A 20,612-nucleotide genomic window follows, 5' to 3' on the forward strand; every position below is an offset into this window, starting at 1 on the left:
CAAGGGCATCACAGAGGAAAGAATCATCCCGGATTGTCATCAATTCTAACAAAAATGTTTATTTTGTATTGATTTTTCCCCCACTGGAGACTCCAATGGCAGCAATTCAAGATGGTTTTGCTAATGGAGAAAATGACGAAACAGTATCTAACACCTTAACCTTGACGAATGGCTTGGAAAGGAGAACTAAAACCTACAGTGAAGACAACTTTGAGGAACTCCAGTATTTCCCAAACTTCTATGCACTACTGAAAAGTATTGATTCAGGTAAACATTGTTTTCTGACCATGTGGAACAGAAACAGTAATTCCAGGAAATGTGTGGGTGGGTTTTTTTTCTTCCTGTTTTCAATTTCTAAATTCAACCATCAGTGACATATATTATGGCCTCGGGGAAAATAGTTCACATTGATTTTTTTCAAAAGAAGTGTACTAGCCATGGAAATATTTAGGAAAGGGTAATCAGGAAAGGTGGAATTTCTGGATAATTTAATCTTCATGTTAACAGAGGGTTCATTTATTTGTTTAATAAACAGGTATTGAACACATGCTGTGTTCCTGGGATTGTAGTGAACCTTGTACCCATATAGAGATGAATCAGAGAGCGTTCCTGGCCTGACCCAGTTCAGCCTCAACTTTTATTGCAAGTCTCTTTTCAAAAAGGCTTTATTTTCCTCTCTTAGTAAGAAGTGTAAGGAACATAATTTATTATTTTTAAATGATTCAGAATTTTGCTTTTTAGATATTTTCAACTTGTCTTCAAATGAATTGAACTAAACATTGGACTAATGAAGGTCAGGAGCCCAAAACACGCTTGGGAAATGTTCCGCTTTTTTTTTTAAAAAGTCCTTAATGTGTTGCGCTCTTTTCTTTTATATGTGCACCAAAATAAGTTGACTGAAGATTTCAGTTCATGTTTATTTTGGGTTAATCTGCAAGGAGGATAATAATGTGCCAATTTTCTGTTGTTATTGTCCAGATAGCTGCCCTGAGCTGCCTTATAGCTTTTCTTCTTTCTGTTTAAAGATTCATCCCCAGATTGAACATTTGTAATAAAGATTTCTGTAATTGTAACATCTTTCCCCAAGAAGTGACCTTAGAGTAGACTTCATTTCTGGGGAGCATCCTTTGGTCCTTCAATTCCAGACATTGGCCAGATGGCACCAGCCCCCCTGCTGGTGTCTGCAGGGCTTGTACATCTTGAGGGTCTATTCCAATCCATCTTGCCCCACTGGTTGGCAGATACCCAGCTCAGAACCTCTGTCATCCTGGTGAGTCATTTCTTGTCAGTGAAGTGTATCAGCATAATACCAAATATTTATATGGATGTGACCTTGAGCAAATAATGTGATTGCTGAAGTTATTATTTTCCTGCCCTTTTCCAGGATTTCTCTCCCCCACCTCTTCTCCCACCTTCCTCTCTCCCAACTTTGTGACTTTTGTGGTATTTTTAAGATTCCACTGTATGGAATATTCTTTATTTTGTGTGTTTTTATCTTTCAGTTTCCTTGACTCCATTCCTTATTGCCTTTATTTTTATAGACTTTTAATTTAAATACGTACACTGAGGTCTTTGATAGTACCCATCTTTTTTACCCAAGGTCTGAACCAATTGAGAAATTTTAAAACAGACAGAAAACCAAAATATCTTTGCTACTGATATAGACCGGGTTGTAGAATGTAGCTTGGTGTGAGAGCCAGCAGTGGGCTTGTCTACTCCCTACCCTCAGTCTAGCTCTTGGAACAGCCGATCCTGGAAGAGTTTGAGTCTGCACAGCAGGCACATTTTTCAGGTCCCTGCCTTCCACTGTTCCAGGGGAACAGAAAGAAGAAAGATTCCAAATCCCCATCCGTCAAGAAAAGTAGACTAATGGCTGTTGGCTACCAACCTCATCTGTGAGGAGGATGAAAAAATGGGGGTAGAGGCTAGAAGTATGTAGAGAAAATCCTTCCTGGCAGCTGAAAGAATAGGGAAGCTGTCCTCTAGCAACTTAGTTTTTCTTTCCTTCAAAAATGGAAATAGATTTTTTTTTCTGATTTTAGAATTAATATAGCCACTGAACTATTATGGAACCATTGGCCATCTTGTTCTATCAAGATACAGAACAGTATGTCAAATATGAAGAGTTTCCCAGAAACTGTTAATAGTGGTTGCCTATAGGAAGTAGGAGCTGTGGGGAGGGAGAGGAAGAGAATATTGCTTTCACTGTTCACTTCTGTACCATTGGAATATTTTCACTATATGCGTTTATTCTTTCAAATGAAATAAATGTTAGAAAGCAATATATACTACTGTTAAAAAATCAACACTGCATTTAAAAAATAAAGAAACATGTGTGTTCCTATTTCAAATATTAAGCTTGATTAATGAAAACAGGTCATTCCTTCCCTCAAAAACATACGACCAGAGTAGAGAAAGGTTGTTGGGTTACCAATCTTCTAACTTTCCTTTTGAGTTTATATTATCTCAGGTTGCAAACTGTCTCTATCATCTACTCCATCAATAAAATATTTTAGATTAAGGTAAACCTTTTTGGAGAAGTTATAATTACCCATTTCTGAAAAAGTTCAGTACACCTGTACATTGTTCTGTATTCCCAATCAAGTCTTGGGCTTTTCAGAAATTAAATATATTTTAGCTATAAATGGTTTAGCTATAAATGTAGGGAGAACTATTTCAATAAGATGCTGTATTTCATAAATTAACATTGAAAGATGAAGCTATACTCCACTAGTTTTTAAAAAATTATTTTGTCCTTTTATACAGAAAAAGAGACAAAAGAGAAAGAAACCCTGATTACTATCATGAAAACGTTGATTGACTTTGTGAAGATGATGGTAAAATATGGCACCATATCTCCAGAAGAAGGTGTTTCCTACCTTGGTGAGAGTCCTACCACTTTTGTTTTCACAGTGGTTAGTTTGCATTGTCCAAAATGAATGAGAGATTGGGCAACAATTATTTTACTAATTTGATAATTTATGCCAAAGTAGCCTGAATCATCTGGGTAATCAGAGTTGCCCAGCTTGACAACGTATACAAATAAAATTAACCAGACGTTTTCAACTCTTTATATTTATAGATCCAGTTCAAATACAAACATTTCACCTTTGTTATATTTTGTCATATTCACATGTTCAAATAATCTCCTCAGAGATAATATTATTAAAATATGACTTTTTTTTTTTTCCCAATTGTGTTTGCATGGTTGGGACAAAAAGAGTCTTGATTTTAACCAGTGCGGCCTGTGTGTGGTGAGGAGGAAGGAGCACTGGATTAGGCATCAGAAGTTCTGCTTCCTGGTCCCAGCTCTGCCTCAGACCAGGTCTGTCATGCTGGGGAAGGCACTCACCTTTCTGGACCTCAGTTTCTGTATCTGTGAAATAAAGGACTCTGTTACCTCTAACCGGGGCTGGTAAACTACTGGCCAGGGGCCAATCTGTCCCATCACCTATCTTTGTATAGCACACAAGCTAAAAATAGCTTTTACATTTTTTAATGGTTGAAAAAAATCAAAATAATAGTGTTTTGTGACATGAGAAAACTATATAAAATTCAAATTTCAGCATCCATAATCAAGTTTTAGTGGAACACAGCTGTGCTTCTTTGTTTTAGTGTTGTCCATGGCTACTTTTGTGCTACCATGACAACGCTGAGTAGCTGCATATGGCCCACAAAGCCAAAAATACTTACTAACTGGCCCTTTATAGAAAAATACTTACTAACTGGCCCTTTGATTCCTTGAACTTTATAGATCAGCTTAAACAATCTTTGATTCTGCATGTAGGTTGTTAAAAGAAGAAAAGCCTTTTGTTTTCCTGCTTGGTTTAGTTAATCACCAAATACCATTCATCTCAGAGGTCCTTTGGGCAAGATGAACTCATGGCCCCTTACTCTGATCACTGATGGGGGAGGGAGAATTAGATGGAAGAGAAAATCTCAGGATAGAGTAATCCAGAGTTGTTCTGTATAAATGCCATTTTTTTCTACATGAAAACTAGTTTTACTGTTTTTTTTCTGATTATAAAAGAACATATTTATTTTAAAAAATCAGTCAATGCAAAAAGATATTAAAAGACAGTGAAAAATCACTCATAATACTAGCATCCAGGTAACGTTCTGATTTATATCCTTCCAGATGTTTCTGTGTGTGTGTGTGTGTGTGCGTGTGCACGCACATACACATACATACCTATGTCATTTTTTTCTTTTATCTTATTTAACAAAAAATGGGCTTAAGTTACACACGGTGCTTTGTGGACTACTTTACCCACTTAATAGTAGATCTAAAACATTGTTTCAAATCAATCATTGTTTCATATCAATACCCTGTGACTCACATTTCACACAAGTCATTTATCCTATGGAAATAAATCAGAGATGCCGCAAAGGCTTGTGTGCAAGCCAGATATTTCCACTATTATTTATAGCTGTGCTGTCCAGTGTGATAGTCACATGTTGCTATCTAAATTAACAGTAATTAAAATTAAGCAAAATTTAAAATCTGGTTTCTCAGTTGCTCTCGGCATATTTCAAGTGCTCACTTGCCACAGGTAGCTTGTGGCTACCATACTGAACAGCACAGAAGTGAGTATTTCCATCATTGCAGAAAGTTCTATTGGACAGCACTGGCTTATAGAAACAAAACAATAGAAATAAACTTGCTACCCCACAAGAGGAGACTATATAAATTATTAATTCTTGGGCTTCCCTGGTGGCGCAGTGGTTGAGAGTCTGCCTGCCAATGCAGGGGACACGGGTTCAAGCCCTGGTCTGGGAAGATCCCACATGCCGCGGAGGCTGGGCCCGTGAGCCACAATTACTGAGCCTGCGCGTCTGGAGCCTGTGCTCCGCAACGGGAGAGGCCGCGACAGTGAGAGGCCCGCGCACCGCGATGGAGAGTGGCCCCCGCTTGCCACAACTAGAGAAAGCCCTTGCACAGAAACGAAGACCCAACACAGCCAAAGATAAATAAAATAAAAATAAATTTAAAAAAAACCCACAAACTTTAAAAGAAATAAAATAAATAATAAATAAATAAATTATTAATTCTTATTTAGACTAAATTTTATTTTTTAATGTTTGCGTTTTTAATCATTGCATGTTTATAAATTGTGTTTTAATATTGTTTATAAACAATATTTTATAAACAAATTTTTAATAATTATAGTGTTTATAAACAATAAATAAATAAATATTGTTTATAAAGACTAATGATGGGGGAAATGTTCATGATATACTATTGAATGCTTAAAGCCATTTAGAATATGACCTTAATTTTGGTGTTAAAAAATGGATATGCATAAAGAAAGAAAGTTGGGAAAAAAAAAAAAAAGTTGGAAAGAAATATACCAAAACATTATCTGGGCATAGTAAGTGTTATTTTTTCCTTATAATTTTCTGTTCATTTTTGTATATAACTTTTACAATCAGAAAATGAGTTGTATATAGAGAATTTTTCTGTACAAGCATGTTGGCTTTTGACTGTCGCTGCCATGAAGCTACACCCTCAGACCCTCGAGGGCTCAGGGGCAGCATGGGTAGAAGAGAGAGGATTAACTAACCTCCTCTCCTCCATCTCAGCATGTGACAAACAATGATCAGTGATCTACCCTTCTGTTCTGCTCCCAACAATGTATGATGACTACAAAGTTTGCCAGCTGTGGTCGCTATTTCAAAGAAGAAAGCAGAATGTGTCACACAATAGGATATCCTGATTTTCTTCTCAAAAAGGGATGGGGTAAGGTAGAAGGAAGAATTTTCTTGGGGAGAAGTAATACAAAGCAATAATGGAATCTTTATAGACTAATTGCAAAGAAATGCTTGTTTGCAAATAGCCCTGTCCTATTAGTAAGATGGATATGTGACTGGTTAAATAACTGAATACCAGGGTTGTGGATTCTAATTCATTGACTGCCTTGAGGTGGTCACAGTCTAGATTCCTGCCTGGTAACACCTACAAGATGTTACTCCAAAGAGCAGAATTAGGACAAAGACAAGAATACAGATTTCAGCTTAATATGAATAGAGAAATTCTCGCCCTTAAGACATCTAACATGATGGAGGTGTTAGCTAACTGTGGTAATCATTTTGCAGAATATAAGTGTATCAGATCAGTATGTTGTACTATACCTTAAACTTACACAATGTTCTATCAGTGAAAAAAATATTTTTTAAGGGTAACAATAGAACTGGCTGCCTCATGAATTAGTGAGAGCCCTGAATGACAGAAATCCAACTGTTTGGCTTAAGCAACAAGGGAATTTATTTCCTCATGTAACTGAAAAGTCCAGGGGTGGGGGTAGTCTGGCTTCAGGTTTGTGAAGCCCACCACAGTGTGAGGAATCTATCCCTCCCCATCTCACTGACTTTTTGTATGTTGATTCATTCCAGATAAACTGCTCCATTCTGGAAACAAGATGGCTGGTACAGCCCCAATCTCACATCCGCCCAGTATAGTAATCCTAGTGGAAAGAGAGCCTCTTTCTCTTAGCATTGAATCTCACTGGCCTGGCTTGAGTCATGTGCTCCTACTTGAACCAATCACCATAGCCTGAGGGCTGGAGGAGCCAGGCCTGGGTTATTCAGCCACCAGTGGAGCAAATATGCTGAAAGTGGGAGAGGTCTGGGTTCTCCAGAGGAAAATCAAGGTGTAGTTACCAGAAGGCGTTGAGTAGGCCAAAACCACAGCTGTCCATTATAGGCCCCAATCCTGGATGTTTTCTAACAGTGGTCACAGAAATGTGGAAGGGACTTCTGTAATTAACTGAGTAGGAGGCTGAACTTGAGGATCTCAAATTGTATGCCTTTCCATCTTGAGAGTCAATGAAATATAATCCATATCAAAGCCCCTTACTAGCACTGCTAATATTGTGGAATTGCTGTTGTGCTATTTCTGGTGAGATTTAAACATTTTTAGTAAAACTTTGAAATCACCTTTTAGGACATAAAATTTTATTTCTTCTCCTCTCCCCTCCAGAAAACTTGGATGAAACAATTGCTCTTCAGACCAAGAACAAGCTAGAAAAAAATGTTACTGACAATAAGAGCAAGCTTTTCCCAGGTATGATTTATTTTAGTATTCTTCCGCCAGCTTTTAGCAAAATAACCCTTTTGAGTGGTAAATCATGAACTTCAATAAACACTGATAAAGAATTACAGATTTCAAAAAGTTTGAAAACCTGAAATCCAACCATGGGATTAAGTAGCTATAACCTTGGCTAGTCAGCACAGAAATTTAATCCCAAGAAGCATTGAAAAGAAATGAGGACTTTGGGCTTCCCTGGTGGCGCAGTGGTTGAGAATCTGCCTGCCAATGCAGGGCACACGGGTTCGAGCCCTGGTCTGGGAAGATCCCACATGCCGCGGAGCAACTAGGCCCGTGAGCCACAACTACTGAGCCTGCACGTCTGGAGCCTGTGCTCCGCAACAAGAGAGGCCGCGCTAATGAGAGGCCTGCGCACCGCGATGAAGAGTGGCCCCCACTTGCCGCAACTAGAGAAAGCCCTCGCACAGAAACGAAGACCCAACACAGCCATAAATAAATAACTAAATAACTAAAATAAATAAACCCCCCCCAAAAAAAAGTTAAAAAAAAATAAAAAAAAAAGAAATGAGGACTTTACTGAAGTGGTGGCTGGTGGGCAAAGGTGAGAGCTATATCACAAGTTGAGCAATCCTTCCTAAAATTCTCCTTTAGGCATCTGTTTTCTCTCCCCAGATCACCACTGTCCCTGACCCTCTGTCCCCTCCTGCTGCTGCCTCCCATGCTGTCCCCTCCCAGCTCTTCTCTCTCCTCTGGGACAGTCTGTGCCCCCGTGTGGTATGATTTATGACCTTCTCTTGGTTTCTTCACTTCTGCATCTCTACCCATCACCCTGCTTAGCGTGGCGAACACCATGGAGCAGAGCTGTCTGTGCAAAGGAGAATTTCAAGGATGAGGAAGGCGCAAAAAGAGAAAAGATCACAAACTCTTACACTTTAATTTTGTGTCCCTATCACAGAAATTATGTACCTATATTTGATAGAATATACAGCCCTTTAAAATGATGTTTTCAAGCAGTTTTTAATAACCTGGAAACATTCTTCCATAATGATGCTAATGACAAAAGCAAGGAACAAAACTGTGCCACAAGTATGAAAAAAATATGCATCAAAAAAGTATATATATATATACTACAACACTAGTAGTGGATGTTTAATGAGACAATAACTGATTTTTCTTTTCTCCTGTTTTTCTGTAGTAATAAACCTTTTATTGAAAAAAGAAAAAAGCTTATCATTAGACTGCTTGACATTCCCTATTTTACTGACTACAGGCATGCATTACCATTGTTTTCAAGGGGTTACCTACTTCAAGTTTTGTGATTCTTTAATTCAATATAGGATTTCTAGAAGGAAGTATAGTTATTTTTAAGTGAGAAGTGAGCAAGCGTTATTATTGACAGCAAGGGTCCAGCTTAGGTGCTACTCTGAGTAACAGACTGTTCTTCAGAAACAACATCAAGGAGAGACGGGGCAACTACAGAGTTATTTTCATTTGGAATCAAGACTCAAATTTACTTTGGAAACTGACCTATCCCACTTGAATGCCAACATTGATTAAAATAAGGAGAATAATCTACACTCTAATAACACAGTGTGGCAGAACAGAAAAAACGCAACCAGAATCCAGAAAGCTGGGGTTGGGGGGTGTTGGCCCAGCTCTTCTGCTAACTCAACGGGTGGCCTTCAGCACATCTCTCCCCACTTTGGGCCTCAGTTTCCTCTTCTGTGAAATGGTGGGGAGGGAGGAGTCACACTAGATAATCACTAAGATCTCTTTCAGCTCAAAATATGATCTGACCTCAAACTATACCTTTTTAATAAAATTTATTTCTACACTAGGAATTAATTAATAGATAGGAAATAGGGTTATAATAGTGCACAATTCTGATTACAGTGCCATCAGAGAAGAGTCATGAAGAAACAGACAGTACCAAGGAAGAAGCTGCTAAGATGGAAAAGGAATATGGAACCTTGAAGGATTCCACAAAAGATGATGACTCCAGCCCAAGAGGAAAGACAGATGAGCCAAAAGGTATGGAATTGACAGCTCTACGTTGACAATGAAATTGGGGAAGCAAAAACTTTCACTTGAAGGGTCATCCAAAAGTCAAGCCCCACCAAATCAGAGAAATTAACATCATCTGTAAACAGAAGATTCCGCACGTGGTACCTTTATTTGAATAGCAATTTTTTTAATGGTCTTGAGTCTCCTGGAATGGCAAACTGGTTTCATCTTTTGATGGACTTTAACGTCCAATGGGCTTTTGCACTTTGGGAGGAACACTCATGACCATTTGTGCATTGTTCAATGTCCAATTTATGATCTTATGAATTTATTAAGCAATATTCATTTAAACATAATTGACACTCCTCTTAATAGTCACATACTACTTATTTAACAAAGTCATCAAAATTTATGGATTTAACAAAGCAAGTTTTCTTAATCATTTATACTGATTGCAATCTGACACTTTCAAAGACTTGATTAAAAATCATAAATCAAATATATTACATTTCCTGAAATAACCTCAATACCTTAAAAAGCAAAAAAGCGCACACTAAACTAGCCCAGTAATTATAAAACTTGTTTTTATCCTTATTCTTACACATTCCTGGGGTCAAATTTTTACTCAGCTCTAGTAAGTCTATATGATATAAATTCACATCTTCCAAGGTTTGAGAAACTTTACTATACCCAAAGAAAAAGACCCTATGAAGTTGCACGTTCAAAGTCATTAACCCTCTGATTTCAGGTCAGGATGCGGGATCTGGTTGCACAGTTCAGTGTTTCAAGCCCCTTTAATTACAAAGTGTGCTGGTTACATCACAGAACATTTATGTCTGTATCTCAGATAGATATTCTTTTTCTGAAACTCAGTGTCTTTACCAGAAGCTGTGAACAGATGGCTTAAACCTACTTTATTTTTTTGTCATGATATATTGAACTCTTTGGTGTAACTGGAACCCTATTTATATCTTTTCTGTATCTCATTAGTAGGGTCATCTAGAGGTTTCCTTCCCTCATAGCTGAGGGAATGGGTCATTGCTCTCTTGGGGGAGGGGGTAGCAAGTGCGACATTCAGCTAATTTATCATCTGGAAACACACCATTGGGCTCCCTTTTCATTGTTCATTACATATCATCATTAGTGGCAATGAACTGACGGACTTTGCTTATTCCTTGCTGTAATATGATATGAGACCACAAAAGCTGATCATGTTCATGGTATAGCTCTTAATTTTGAAGAGACTGCTTGGCCCACATACAAGTTCCCAATCCCTCTTGCTCATACAGATAGAAACAGGTTCACATTCATACTTGATAATAGACCCATGCTTAACAGTGTCTATGTATTAAGTAGAAAAGAAAGAAGATAGCTATGTATTTAATACCTTGTAACTTAATAACAGCAATAAAAGTACAAACTATTTCTCTCTTATATTACTACTCTTTGTTAACACTTTATATTAAATTTCTCCATTTATGTAAGTTGTTCCAGTTAATGATGATAATGATGACGATGATGATTTTTCTGTTTAAATTAGTGTAGCTTGGGCAGTAGCCCTGCTTCCAAGTTTCTCCTTTGTCCTTTTTGCCCTGTACCCAGTGGTTTTTAAAGCATCTATGCTCTCTGGCAACAACAAGCTATTTTTTTTTAATTGAACTACAGAAAAATGTTGTATTAGTTTTAGGTATACAGCAAAATATATATATATTTTTTTTTCAGATTCTTTTCCATTATAGGTTATTACAAGATATTGAATATAGTTCCCTGTGCTATACAGTAGGTCCATGTTGTTTATTTATACATAGCAGTGTGTATCTGTTAATCCCAAACTCCTAAACAGGCTATTCTAGACCTACTCTGAATTTTCCTGTCCCAAAACTTGAAATCAATTCTCCTTCAAAGAGTTCTGGTTCCTTTATGTAGAAAATATAGAAAATCCAACCTGAGTTACATGAGTTCAAATGAGTGGTGATATTGGCCAAAGGTACTGCTTGTATTCCAGTTACTGGGACATTTTGACACAGGGCCGAAAAAGAAATTTTTTCTTAATATATCAAGTTCATGTCGATTTTTCCTATATCATGAAGTTTTAGATTATTACACCTTCTTCTCTCTAGGATGGATTTCATAGACCACCACAATTTTCTCCTATATTGACATTACTGACATATGAACTCTAATCGTTTGCTAGTAGCCTATGTTGGGAAAGGTTATGAGGTTGCATCTGGACTCAGGAGGAAAGAATGTTGCGATGATTAATTAATAATGTTTGTCATGGGCATGGAAACGAGGAATTGGTGATATATGTGTCGCCTTTGCTGACCAGTCATGCTGCCTTGATATTTCCAATCATCCCTAGGCCCACTTTGGATGAGTGGTAAACTTTTTTTAATATCTTTTAAAACTTATAGTAAAATATACATAACATAAAATTTACCATTGTAGCATTTTTTTAACATCTTTATTGAAGTATAATTGCCTTACAATGGTGTGTTAGCTTCTGCTTTATAACAAAGTGAATCAGTTATACACATACAATATGTTCCCATATCTCTTCCCTCTTGCATCTCCCTACCTCCCACCCTCCCCATCCCACCCCTCTAGGTGGTCACAAAGCACCGAGCTGATCTCCCTGTGCTATGTGGCTGCTTCCCACCAGCTATCCATTTTACATTTGGTAGTGTATATATGTCCATGACACTCTCTTACCCTGTCACATCTCACCCCACCCCCTCCCTATATCCTCAAGTCCATTCTCTAGTAGGTCTGTGTCTTTATTCCCGTCTTGCCACTAGGTTCTTCATGGCTTTTTTTTTTTTTTCCTTAGATTCCGTATATATGTGTTAGCATACTGTATTTGTTTTTCTCTTTCTGACTTACTTCACTCTGTATGACAGACTCTAACTCCATCCACCTCATTACAAATACCTCCATTTCATTTCTTTTTATGGCTGAGTAATATTCCATTGTATATATGTGCCACATCTTCTTTATCCATTCATCTGTCGATGGACATTTAGGTTGCTTCCATGTCCTGGCTATTGTAAATAGAGCTGCAATGAACATTTTGGTACATGACTCTTTTTGAACTATGGTTTTCTCAGGGTATATGCCCAGTAGTGGGATTGCTGGGTCGTATGGTAGTTCTATTTGTAGTTTTTTAAGGAACCTCCATACTGTTCTCCATAGTGGCTGTATCAATTTACATTCCCACCAACAGTGCAAGAGGGTTCCCTTTCCTCCACACCCTCTCCAGCATTTATTGTTTCTAGATTTTTTGATGATGGCCATTCTGATCGGTGTGAGATGATATCTCATTGTAGTTTTGATTTGCATTTCTCTAATGATTAATGATGTTGAGCATTCTTTCATGTGTCTGTTGGCAATCTGTATATCTTCTTTGGAGAAATGTCTATTTAGGTCTTCTGCCCATTTTTGGATTGGGTTGTTCGTTTTTTTGTTATTGAGCTGCATGAGCTGCTTGTAAATCTTGGAGATTAATCCTTTGTCAGTTGCTTCATTTGTCATTGTAGCACTTTTAAGTGTACAGTTTAGTGGCATTAAGTACATTCATATCATTGTGCTACCATCACCACCATCCATTTCCAGAACTCTTTTCATCTTGCAAAATTGAAACTCTAAACTCATTAAATAGTAACTCCCCATTCCCCGTCCCTCTTCAGCCCCTGGCAACCACCATTCTACTTTCTGTCTCTATGAGTTTGACTACTCTAGGTACTTCAGATAAGTGGAATCATGCAGCATTTGTTCTTTTGCGACCAGCTTATTTCACTTAACATAATGTCCTCAAGCTTCATCTATGCTGTAACGAGTGTCAGAATTTCCTTCCTTTTTCAGGCTGAGTAATAGCCCATTGAATGTATATACCACATTTTGTTTATCCATCTATTTGCCTATGGACACTTGTGTTGCTTCCACATTTTGGCTATTGTAAATAATGCTCCTCTGAACAAATATCTCAAGACTAAAAAATATTCAATTTGGGCAGGGGGAATATTCCTAGAAGTGGAATTTCTAGATCATATGATAATTCTATTTTTAATTTTTTGAGAAACCACTGTTTTCCATAGTGGTTTCACCCTTTTACATTCCCACCAACAGTGTGCAAAAGTTCCAGTTTCTCCATATCCTCACCAACACTTTTATTTTCTGGTGGTTTTTTGTTTTGTTTTGTTTTTATGGTGGCCATCCTAATGGATGTGAGGTGGAGGATGAGTGGTAAACTTTTGAAAGATAGCTAAGCAGGAAAAGAGTGGTCCTGTGGCCTGAGATAGAGAGCTAGGAATTGGGCAGCACAAAGGACTACAGCTCAGTGTGCCTGGATCATCTCCTCCGGGAGCAACCCACGTGTGATGACCATCCTTCCCTAGAACAGAGCAAGCCATATCTATCTAGGTCAGCTGACTCGCCGAGGCAGTATACTCATTGCTTAGGACGACACCTTATATCGCTGTGCAAATATCCCTAGGAATGGGTGCTACCAGGTCTCTTACTTGTTTTAGGAAAGCATTATGTAAAAAAGGAATATGAAGGAGTTGATTCTTGGTAGCCCACTACTTCCTATTTAGGGTGTGAGTGTGTGGAGACTAATGATGAGGTTAGATTTCTCATTAGGATTTCCATCAGGTAATAACGGGGAGAGAGAAGAGTAAAACTCCATCCAGTTAGTGTTAATCTTTGTAATGGCTCTCCTGAAACATTAGGAAAAGTGTAGGGATTGGGGCTAAAATTAGTCCCCCCCCCCCATTATTTAGAGACTTAATTTACTCATGCTACCCCTGATCCTATTTACTCTGGGATAAGAAAAACTGATTCTAGTATGGTTTAGAAAACACCAAACTGAGCTTAAGCCAAGGGCCAACATTTCTTGGAAAAGATGTAATTAATGCCCAAAAGGACATATTATGACATGTATCTTTGTATTCACAGTTGCTTTATTTGCACTTTTCTCAAAGGCTATTTTGCTTCTCTGTTATAAAACCCAGGGAGAAAACACCTGTTGTCTCTAGGCAGAAAAATAAAAGAATCTACGTGGGTGAAGGCAGGGTTGGCTGGGTTTCCTGAGACATTTATTCAGCAATAAATAAACATTTATTCCAATGGCATGTCTGACACTGTGCTCAGAAAGCTACAGAAGGAATTTAAGGACCAATGCCTGCCTTTGAGGACTCAGGCAAGCTCTGAAATGACCTAAGAATAGAACTTAAGTCATATGTAGGCAAATACAACACAAGCCACATATGTCTCTCCCTGACTGATGAGTCAGCAGCGTGCAGAAGAGGCTCCCTTCAGAGAGAAAGCTGGAGGACATTACAGAGCAGAGCAAGAGATGAGGTAATAGCTAAAACCACTTAAGGAAATAATTATAAGCAGGACACATTGGCAGGAATATCTGTAGGGAGTCTGTTTTGGTCTTGCGATGTGAAGTGATGGCCCCATCCAACAAAAGCAAATATTGATTAACCATGCCAAGCATATGCTGAGGCCTGTGAGGAAGAGGAATAACAACAACAACAAACTACATTTATGTCACTCTTCAACTTACAAAGCAAGTTTACATGCATCTCACTTCAGGCTAAATGTAAAAAATCCAATTTAATTACCAGTGATGAAAAATGACACGTTCACCTTTGAAAATACTTTAGACTATTTAAACCCTTGCTTTCTACAGGGACTCACACTAAGAATAATATTTTAAGATATCGATTTCTAGTTGGTGCAGTTATTTGAATGATTTGATAATTATTCCTCAATATAGGGATATGCCAATGAAGTCAAATTTACTCCAATTTCAACCATATCTATAATGGTGCTTAATTTTTCAAATAAATTGCTCTCTGGAGACCGAAGAACTTTAAAGTTTTATTCCATGATCTAAGTGGGGCTCTTTTTGCCAGTTTGATGTTTACTCATTCACTTCTGCTGTATGAGTCACTGAAAATCTTTTTAAAAAATCATCCAAGGGGTGAAATAAGCATTACAATACCCATAAACTCATTCCAATGCTATCATTTGTCAAGTTTATGGCTAGATAATGGAATTAAGATGAAAAGGTCATCTCTAAGATAACTTTCCCCTAAATATCCTATCATTCCCCTATCTTTTTTTTTTAATCTTTTTAAAAATTTATTTATTTATTTATTTTTGGCTGTGTTGGGTCTTTGTTGCTGCATGCGGGTTTTCTCTAGTTGCAGCGAGCAGGGGCTGCTCTTCATTGCAGTGTGTGGCTTCTCATAGCAGTGGCTTCTCTTGTGGAGCACGGGCTCCAGGCACGTGGACTCACTAGTTGTGGCTCGCGGACTCTAGAGCACAGGCTCAGTAGTTGTGGCGCACAGACTTAGTTGCTCTTCGGCATGTGGGATCTTCCCAGACCAGGGCTTGAACCCGTGTCCCCTGCACTGACAGGTGGATTCTTAACCACTGCGCCACCAGGGAAGTCCCCCCGTATCTTCTTTACAGAAGCCAGAAAAGAGAAAACAGCTTATTTAATTAATAAATTGATATAAGTTGACTAACTCACGGGGATGCTTTTATTTTTAAAGCAACACAGGAGGGGAAAATTCGTGTCTTTATTCAAGCCCCAAGGCATTCTGTTGGAAATGTCCAAAAATAGTGAGGCCGTCTTCTTCCCTATGAGTCAGCAAGTGTGCCAGGAGCTAAGGCAGGCCAGAGACCTACCACCAACACAGGATTTTCCAGGACAGCAAAGGAGAATTTCTCCCCATATACAGAAACCGCGGATCTTCTTTTCAGAATTAACTCCTTAATTTACAAATAAGTAAACCAAGCCTTAGAAGATGAACAGTCTCGCCCAAGAGCTCATAGGCAAAGAGTGGCAGAGCTGGGGCTTGAACTTCTGTCCCTTGACTCCCACCAGCGCTCATCCCAGCATCCCATGCTGCATCTCGCAGGCATGTCAAATGGCATCATTTTGCACAAGTTCTTTTTTTTTTTTTGGCAGCGCCATTTGGCTTTTGGGATCATTATTATTATTTTTCGGGGGGGGCTGCATTGGGTTTTTGTTGCTGCCCGTGGGCTTTCTCTAGTTGTGCGAGCGGGGGCTACTCATCGTTGCAGTGCGCGAGCTTCTCATTGCTGTGGCTTCTCTTGTTGCGGAGTATGGGCTCTAGGCTTGTGGGCTTCAGCAGTTGTGGCACGTGGGCTCAGTAGTTGTGGCTCGCGGGCTCTAGAGCGCAGGCTCAGTAGTTGTGGTGCACGGGTTTAGTTGCTCTGCGGCATGTGGGATCTTCCCGGACCAGGGCTCGAACCCGTGTCCCCTGCATTAGCAGGCGTATTCTTAACCACTGTGCCACCAGGGAAGCCCAGCTTGTGAGATCTTATTTCCCTGACCAGGGATTGAACCCAGGCCCTCGGCAATGAAAGCGCCAAGTCCTAACCACTGGACCACCAGGGAATTCCCACAAAAATTCTTTAATTGAATGGCTCTGGGGCCCACCTTGACATCCATGATACCAGTATCAGTTGCTTTGTTCAAACCTATAATCATATAATCTTTACTATATGGAATTTTAAGCATCATATCAAACAATTTTCATAAGCACTCTTTTCAAACATCTAATATCTTTAGTATATCCAGTATTCAGTAGGTTAGAGCTATTGATTTCTACAGAGTTGTTTTGTCTTGGTTTGGTTTAGTTTTTTTGAGGGGCATGTTTGCAGATCAGGGGAGCATATCAGGATCAGGACAAATTCATGTATAATAAAGGATATTTCTCTTGCAGGGCTGAGAACAAGAACAGCCAGAAAAATAGGGCTGCATCTTGACTCTGGCCCTCTTCCCATCTGCTTCAGCATATGTTTTAAGGCTTGTGCCATATTACCTCAGCCATGAGCTATTTTTTTCCAAAGGAAGCTGAAATTAATTTGAAAATAATAGGCCAGTTTTCCAAAGTGGACTCTCATGGGCTTTTAATGCACACTGTGTAAATAGAAGATTTGCTTTACAGCTCCGGAGAAGAGAAAATGTAAACAGGAACCAGCTGCTTGTCTCTAAGAGCAGAGGAACACCTGCTTTTATTCCCGTTGTTTCCAGTGCCCCAGCAAATGTGTGGACGTCCCACTACTGGTGGCAGTGGTTCCCACATTTTGCCCCACATTCGAATCATCTCAGGATTGCTTTAAAAAAATCTTAATACTTAGTCCCTCCTCCAGATATTCTGATCTATTTGGTATGAGGAGTTACCCGGGCATCAGGACTTTTAAAACTCCCCCAAGTGATTCCAATGTGCAGCCAAGCTTGAGAACCACTGCCTGTTAGCCGGTTTGGTAATGACAACAACAGTCACTAAATCTCTAGTCGAAAAGGTGAATTTTACCCAGTTTCACTCATTAGAGGTTCCAGATTCATTCTGGTTCAAGATCAGGCTCTGACCCTTACTCAGCTGTCTGCTTGGGCACATCACTTAGCCTCTCTGAGCCTGAGTTCCCTCATGAGTAAAATGGGAACAATAATGCTTATTTCATAGAGCTCTGTGAAGATTAAGTGACACATGGATATAGTATGTTTAGCACATTGGTAGGTGTTTTATTTATTTATTTATTTTTGGCTGCGTTGGGTCTTCGTTGCTGCGCACAGGCTTTCTCTAGTAGCGGTGAGCAGCGGCTTCTCATTGTGGTGGCTTCTTGTTGTGGAGCATGGGCTCTGGGTGCTTGGGCTTCAGTAGTTGTGGCACGTGGGCTCAGTAGCTGTGGCTCACGGGCTTAGCTGCTCTGCGGCATGTGGGATCTTCCTGGACCAGGGCTCGAGCCCGTGTCCCCTGCATTGGCAGGAGGATTCTGCCAATGCAGAATCCGCCTGCCAATGTGCCACCAGGGAAGCCCTCGTAGGTGTTTTAAATTGTTTCTGATGTAATTATCATTTAAATTCAGAATCCATTGAATTTCAAGTCTTGTAAATAAACAATTCATTTTTTGAGGAAGGAGGGAAGGAAGGAAAGAAGGAAGGAAGACTTATACCATTTATTCTTTTTAACAATTGTAGTTTCCCTAGTTTGGATTCCATGCTCACCAAACAATCTTCTGATTATGATTAGCTTCTATATAAGAAGGCTTCATCCATTTACTCACTCAACAAATATTTACTTAGTGCCTATTGTGTATTAGGCTTTATTCTAGGCATGGGAGTACATCAGCAAACAAGATATATTTCTAAGGGAGGAAGACAAATAATAAGCTTAATAAATAAACTATGTGATACGGTAGAAAGTGATACATACTATGGATAAAAATAAAGCAGAAAATGGGAATGAGGGTGATGGGGGCGGGGGGATTCTATTTTAAGTTAGAGAAACAGCCCTAATCATGTATGTTATGATCCACAAGATAGTAGTCTTTTAATGGATTACAGTCTAGCTTTCTTTAAGCTGCAGTAAACTCAGTCTTTATTGTGGGATGATAATGTTAATATGGTGAATAAAATTATTTTTCATGCATTTCATACTTCTAAAAATTCAACACCATTTTTATAGGTAATTGGTCACTGAGCAGAAAGCAACCTGACAAGATGACGCTGAGTCCCCTACTTCCAATTGTCTTAGGTTGGGTTCCCTCCAAAGCAGACCTAGAGGAGGATTTGAGGTGGAGTTTTTAGTTGGCAGGTGACCCCAGGAAGCTCTACTGGGGGATAGGTCCATGAGACAGGGAAGGGAAAGAAGCCACTGTGGTGTGTTAATGAGCAGACTTCAGCTGTGGGTGTGGGGCTCAGTCCCGTGAGGACCTCTGGGGACCATGTGGACCGAGCCCGAGGAGTGAGGAAGCTGGGGTGTGTATCTGCCAATCCTGTCCATCACTGGCTGAGGGCTCCTCTATTAGCATATCTAAAATACGGGAAGCATGTGGGTGGGGAATCAACAGTGTCTGCTACACTATGGCCAAAACCTCATATTTATATTTTACTCTCCTAATTCAGAATTTTTAATATAGTGCCTAAACAGAGTCTAAGCTGGGATATTCCTTTTCCCAAATAAGCTCTCCACAGGGTGTGGAGAAAAGGGAACCCTCCTACATTCTTGGTGGGAGTGTAAATTGGTGCAGCCACTATGGAGAACAGTATAGACGTTCCTTAAAAAACTAAAAATAGAACTACCATATGATCCAGCAATCCCACTCCTGGGCATATATCTGGAAAAAACCATAATTCGAAAAGATACATGCACCCCAATGTTCATTGCAGCACTATTTTCAATAGCCAAGACATGGAAACAACCTAAATGTCCATCGACAGATAAATGGATAAAGAAGATATGGTACATCACTCAACCATAAAAAGGAACAAAATTGACTTATTTGTAATGAGGTGGATGGAACTAGAGTCTGTCATACAGAGTGAAGTAAGTCAGAGAAAGAAAAACAAGTACCGTATGCTAACGCATATAATATGGAATCTAAAAAACGGTATTGATGAACCTAGTGGCAGGGCAGGAATAAAGACGCAGACGTAGAGAATGGACTTGAAGACACGGGGAGGGGGAAGGGGAAGCTGGGACAAAGTGAGAGAGTAGCATTGACATATATACACTACCAAATGTAAAATGGATGGCTAGTGGGAAGCAGCTGCATAGCACAGGGAGATCAGCTTGATGCTTAGTGACGACTTAGAGGGGTGGGATAGGGAGGGTAGGAGGGAGGCTCAAGAGCGAGAGGATTTGGGGATATACGTATACATATAGCTGATTCACTTTGTTGTACAGCAGAAACTAACAACATTGTAAAGCAATTATACTACAATAAAGATGTTTAAAAAAAATGTGGTATGTAAATGGAATACTACTCAGCCATTAAAAAAAATGAAATAATGCCATTTGCAGCAACATGGATGGACCTAGAGATTATCATACTAAGTGAAGTAAGTCAGAAAGAGAAAGACAAATATCATATATCACTTATATGTGAAATCTAAAATATGACACAAATGAACTTATCTATGAAACGGAAACAGACTTATAGACATAGAAAACAGACTTGTGGTTGCCAGTGGCAGGGGAGGGGATGGATTGGGAGTTTGGGATTAGCAGAGGCAAACTATTATATATAGGATGGATAAACAACAAGGTCCTACTGTACAGCTCAGGGAACTATATTCAATATCCTGTGATAAACCATAATAGAAAAGAATATGAAAAAGAATGTATATATATGTGTGCATATATATAACTGAATCATTTTGCTGTACAGCACAAATTAACACAACATTGTAAATCAACTATACTGCAATAAAATAAATTTTAAAACTTAAAAAAAATTAAAAATAAGGGGACTTCCCTGGTGGCGCAGTGGTTAAGAATCCTCCTGCCAATGCAGAGGACAGGGGTTCGAGCCCTGGTCCAGGAGGATTCCACATGCCGTGGAGCAGCTAAGCCCGTGCTCCACAGCTACTGAGCCTGCAGTCTACAGCCCGCGAGCCACAACTACTGAGATCACGTACCACAACTACTGAAATCCGTGCACCTAGAGCCCGTGCTCCGCAGCAATAGAAGCCACAGCAATGAGAAGCCCACGCACCGCAACAAAGTGTAGC

At 39.2% G+C, this 20,612-nt stretch overlaps 1 protein-coding gene across 2 annotated transcripts in view; it reads left to right on the forward strand.

Moving 5' to 3' along the window:
• SCG3 (secretogranin III) overlaps window positions 1–20,612 on the forward strand; it is a 38,499-nt gene that overhangs the window by 10,626 nt on the left and 7,261 nt on the right. For both annotated transcript variants that reach the window (XM_082447231.1, XM_082447232.1), the window contains 4 exons: window positions 90–267; window positions 2,767–2,883; window positions 6,980–7,063; window positions 8,942–9,079. In XM_082447231.1, the coding sequence (XP_082303357.1) occupies window positions 90–267; window positions 2,767–2,883; window positions 6,980–7,063; window positions 8,942–9,079 (517 nt within the window). The remainder of the gene's footprint in view (window positions 1–89; window positions 268–2,766; window positions 2,884–6,979; window positions 7,064–8,941; window positions 9,080–20,612) is intronic.

The sequence above is a fragment of the Balaenoptera physalus genome, assembly GCF_965194825.1.
Source record: "Balaenoptera physalus genome assembly, chromosome: 2".
NCBI classification, from domain to species: domain Eukaryota; kingdom Metazoa; phylum Chordata; class Mammalia; order Artiodactyla; family Balaenopteridae; genus Balaenoptera; species Balaenoptera physalus.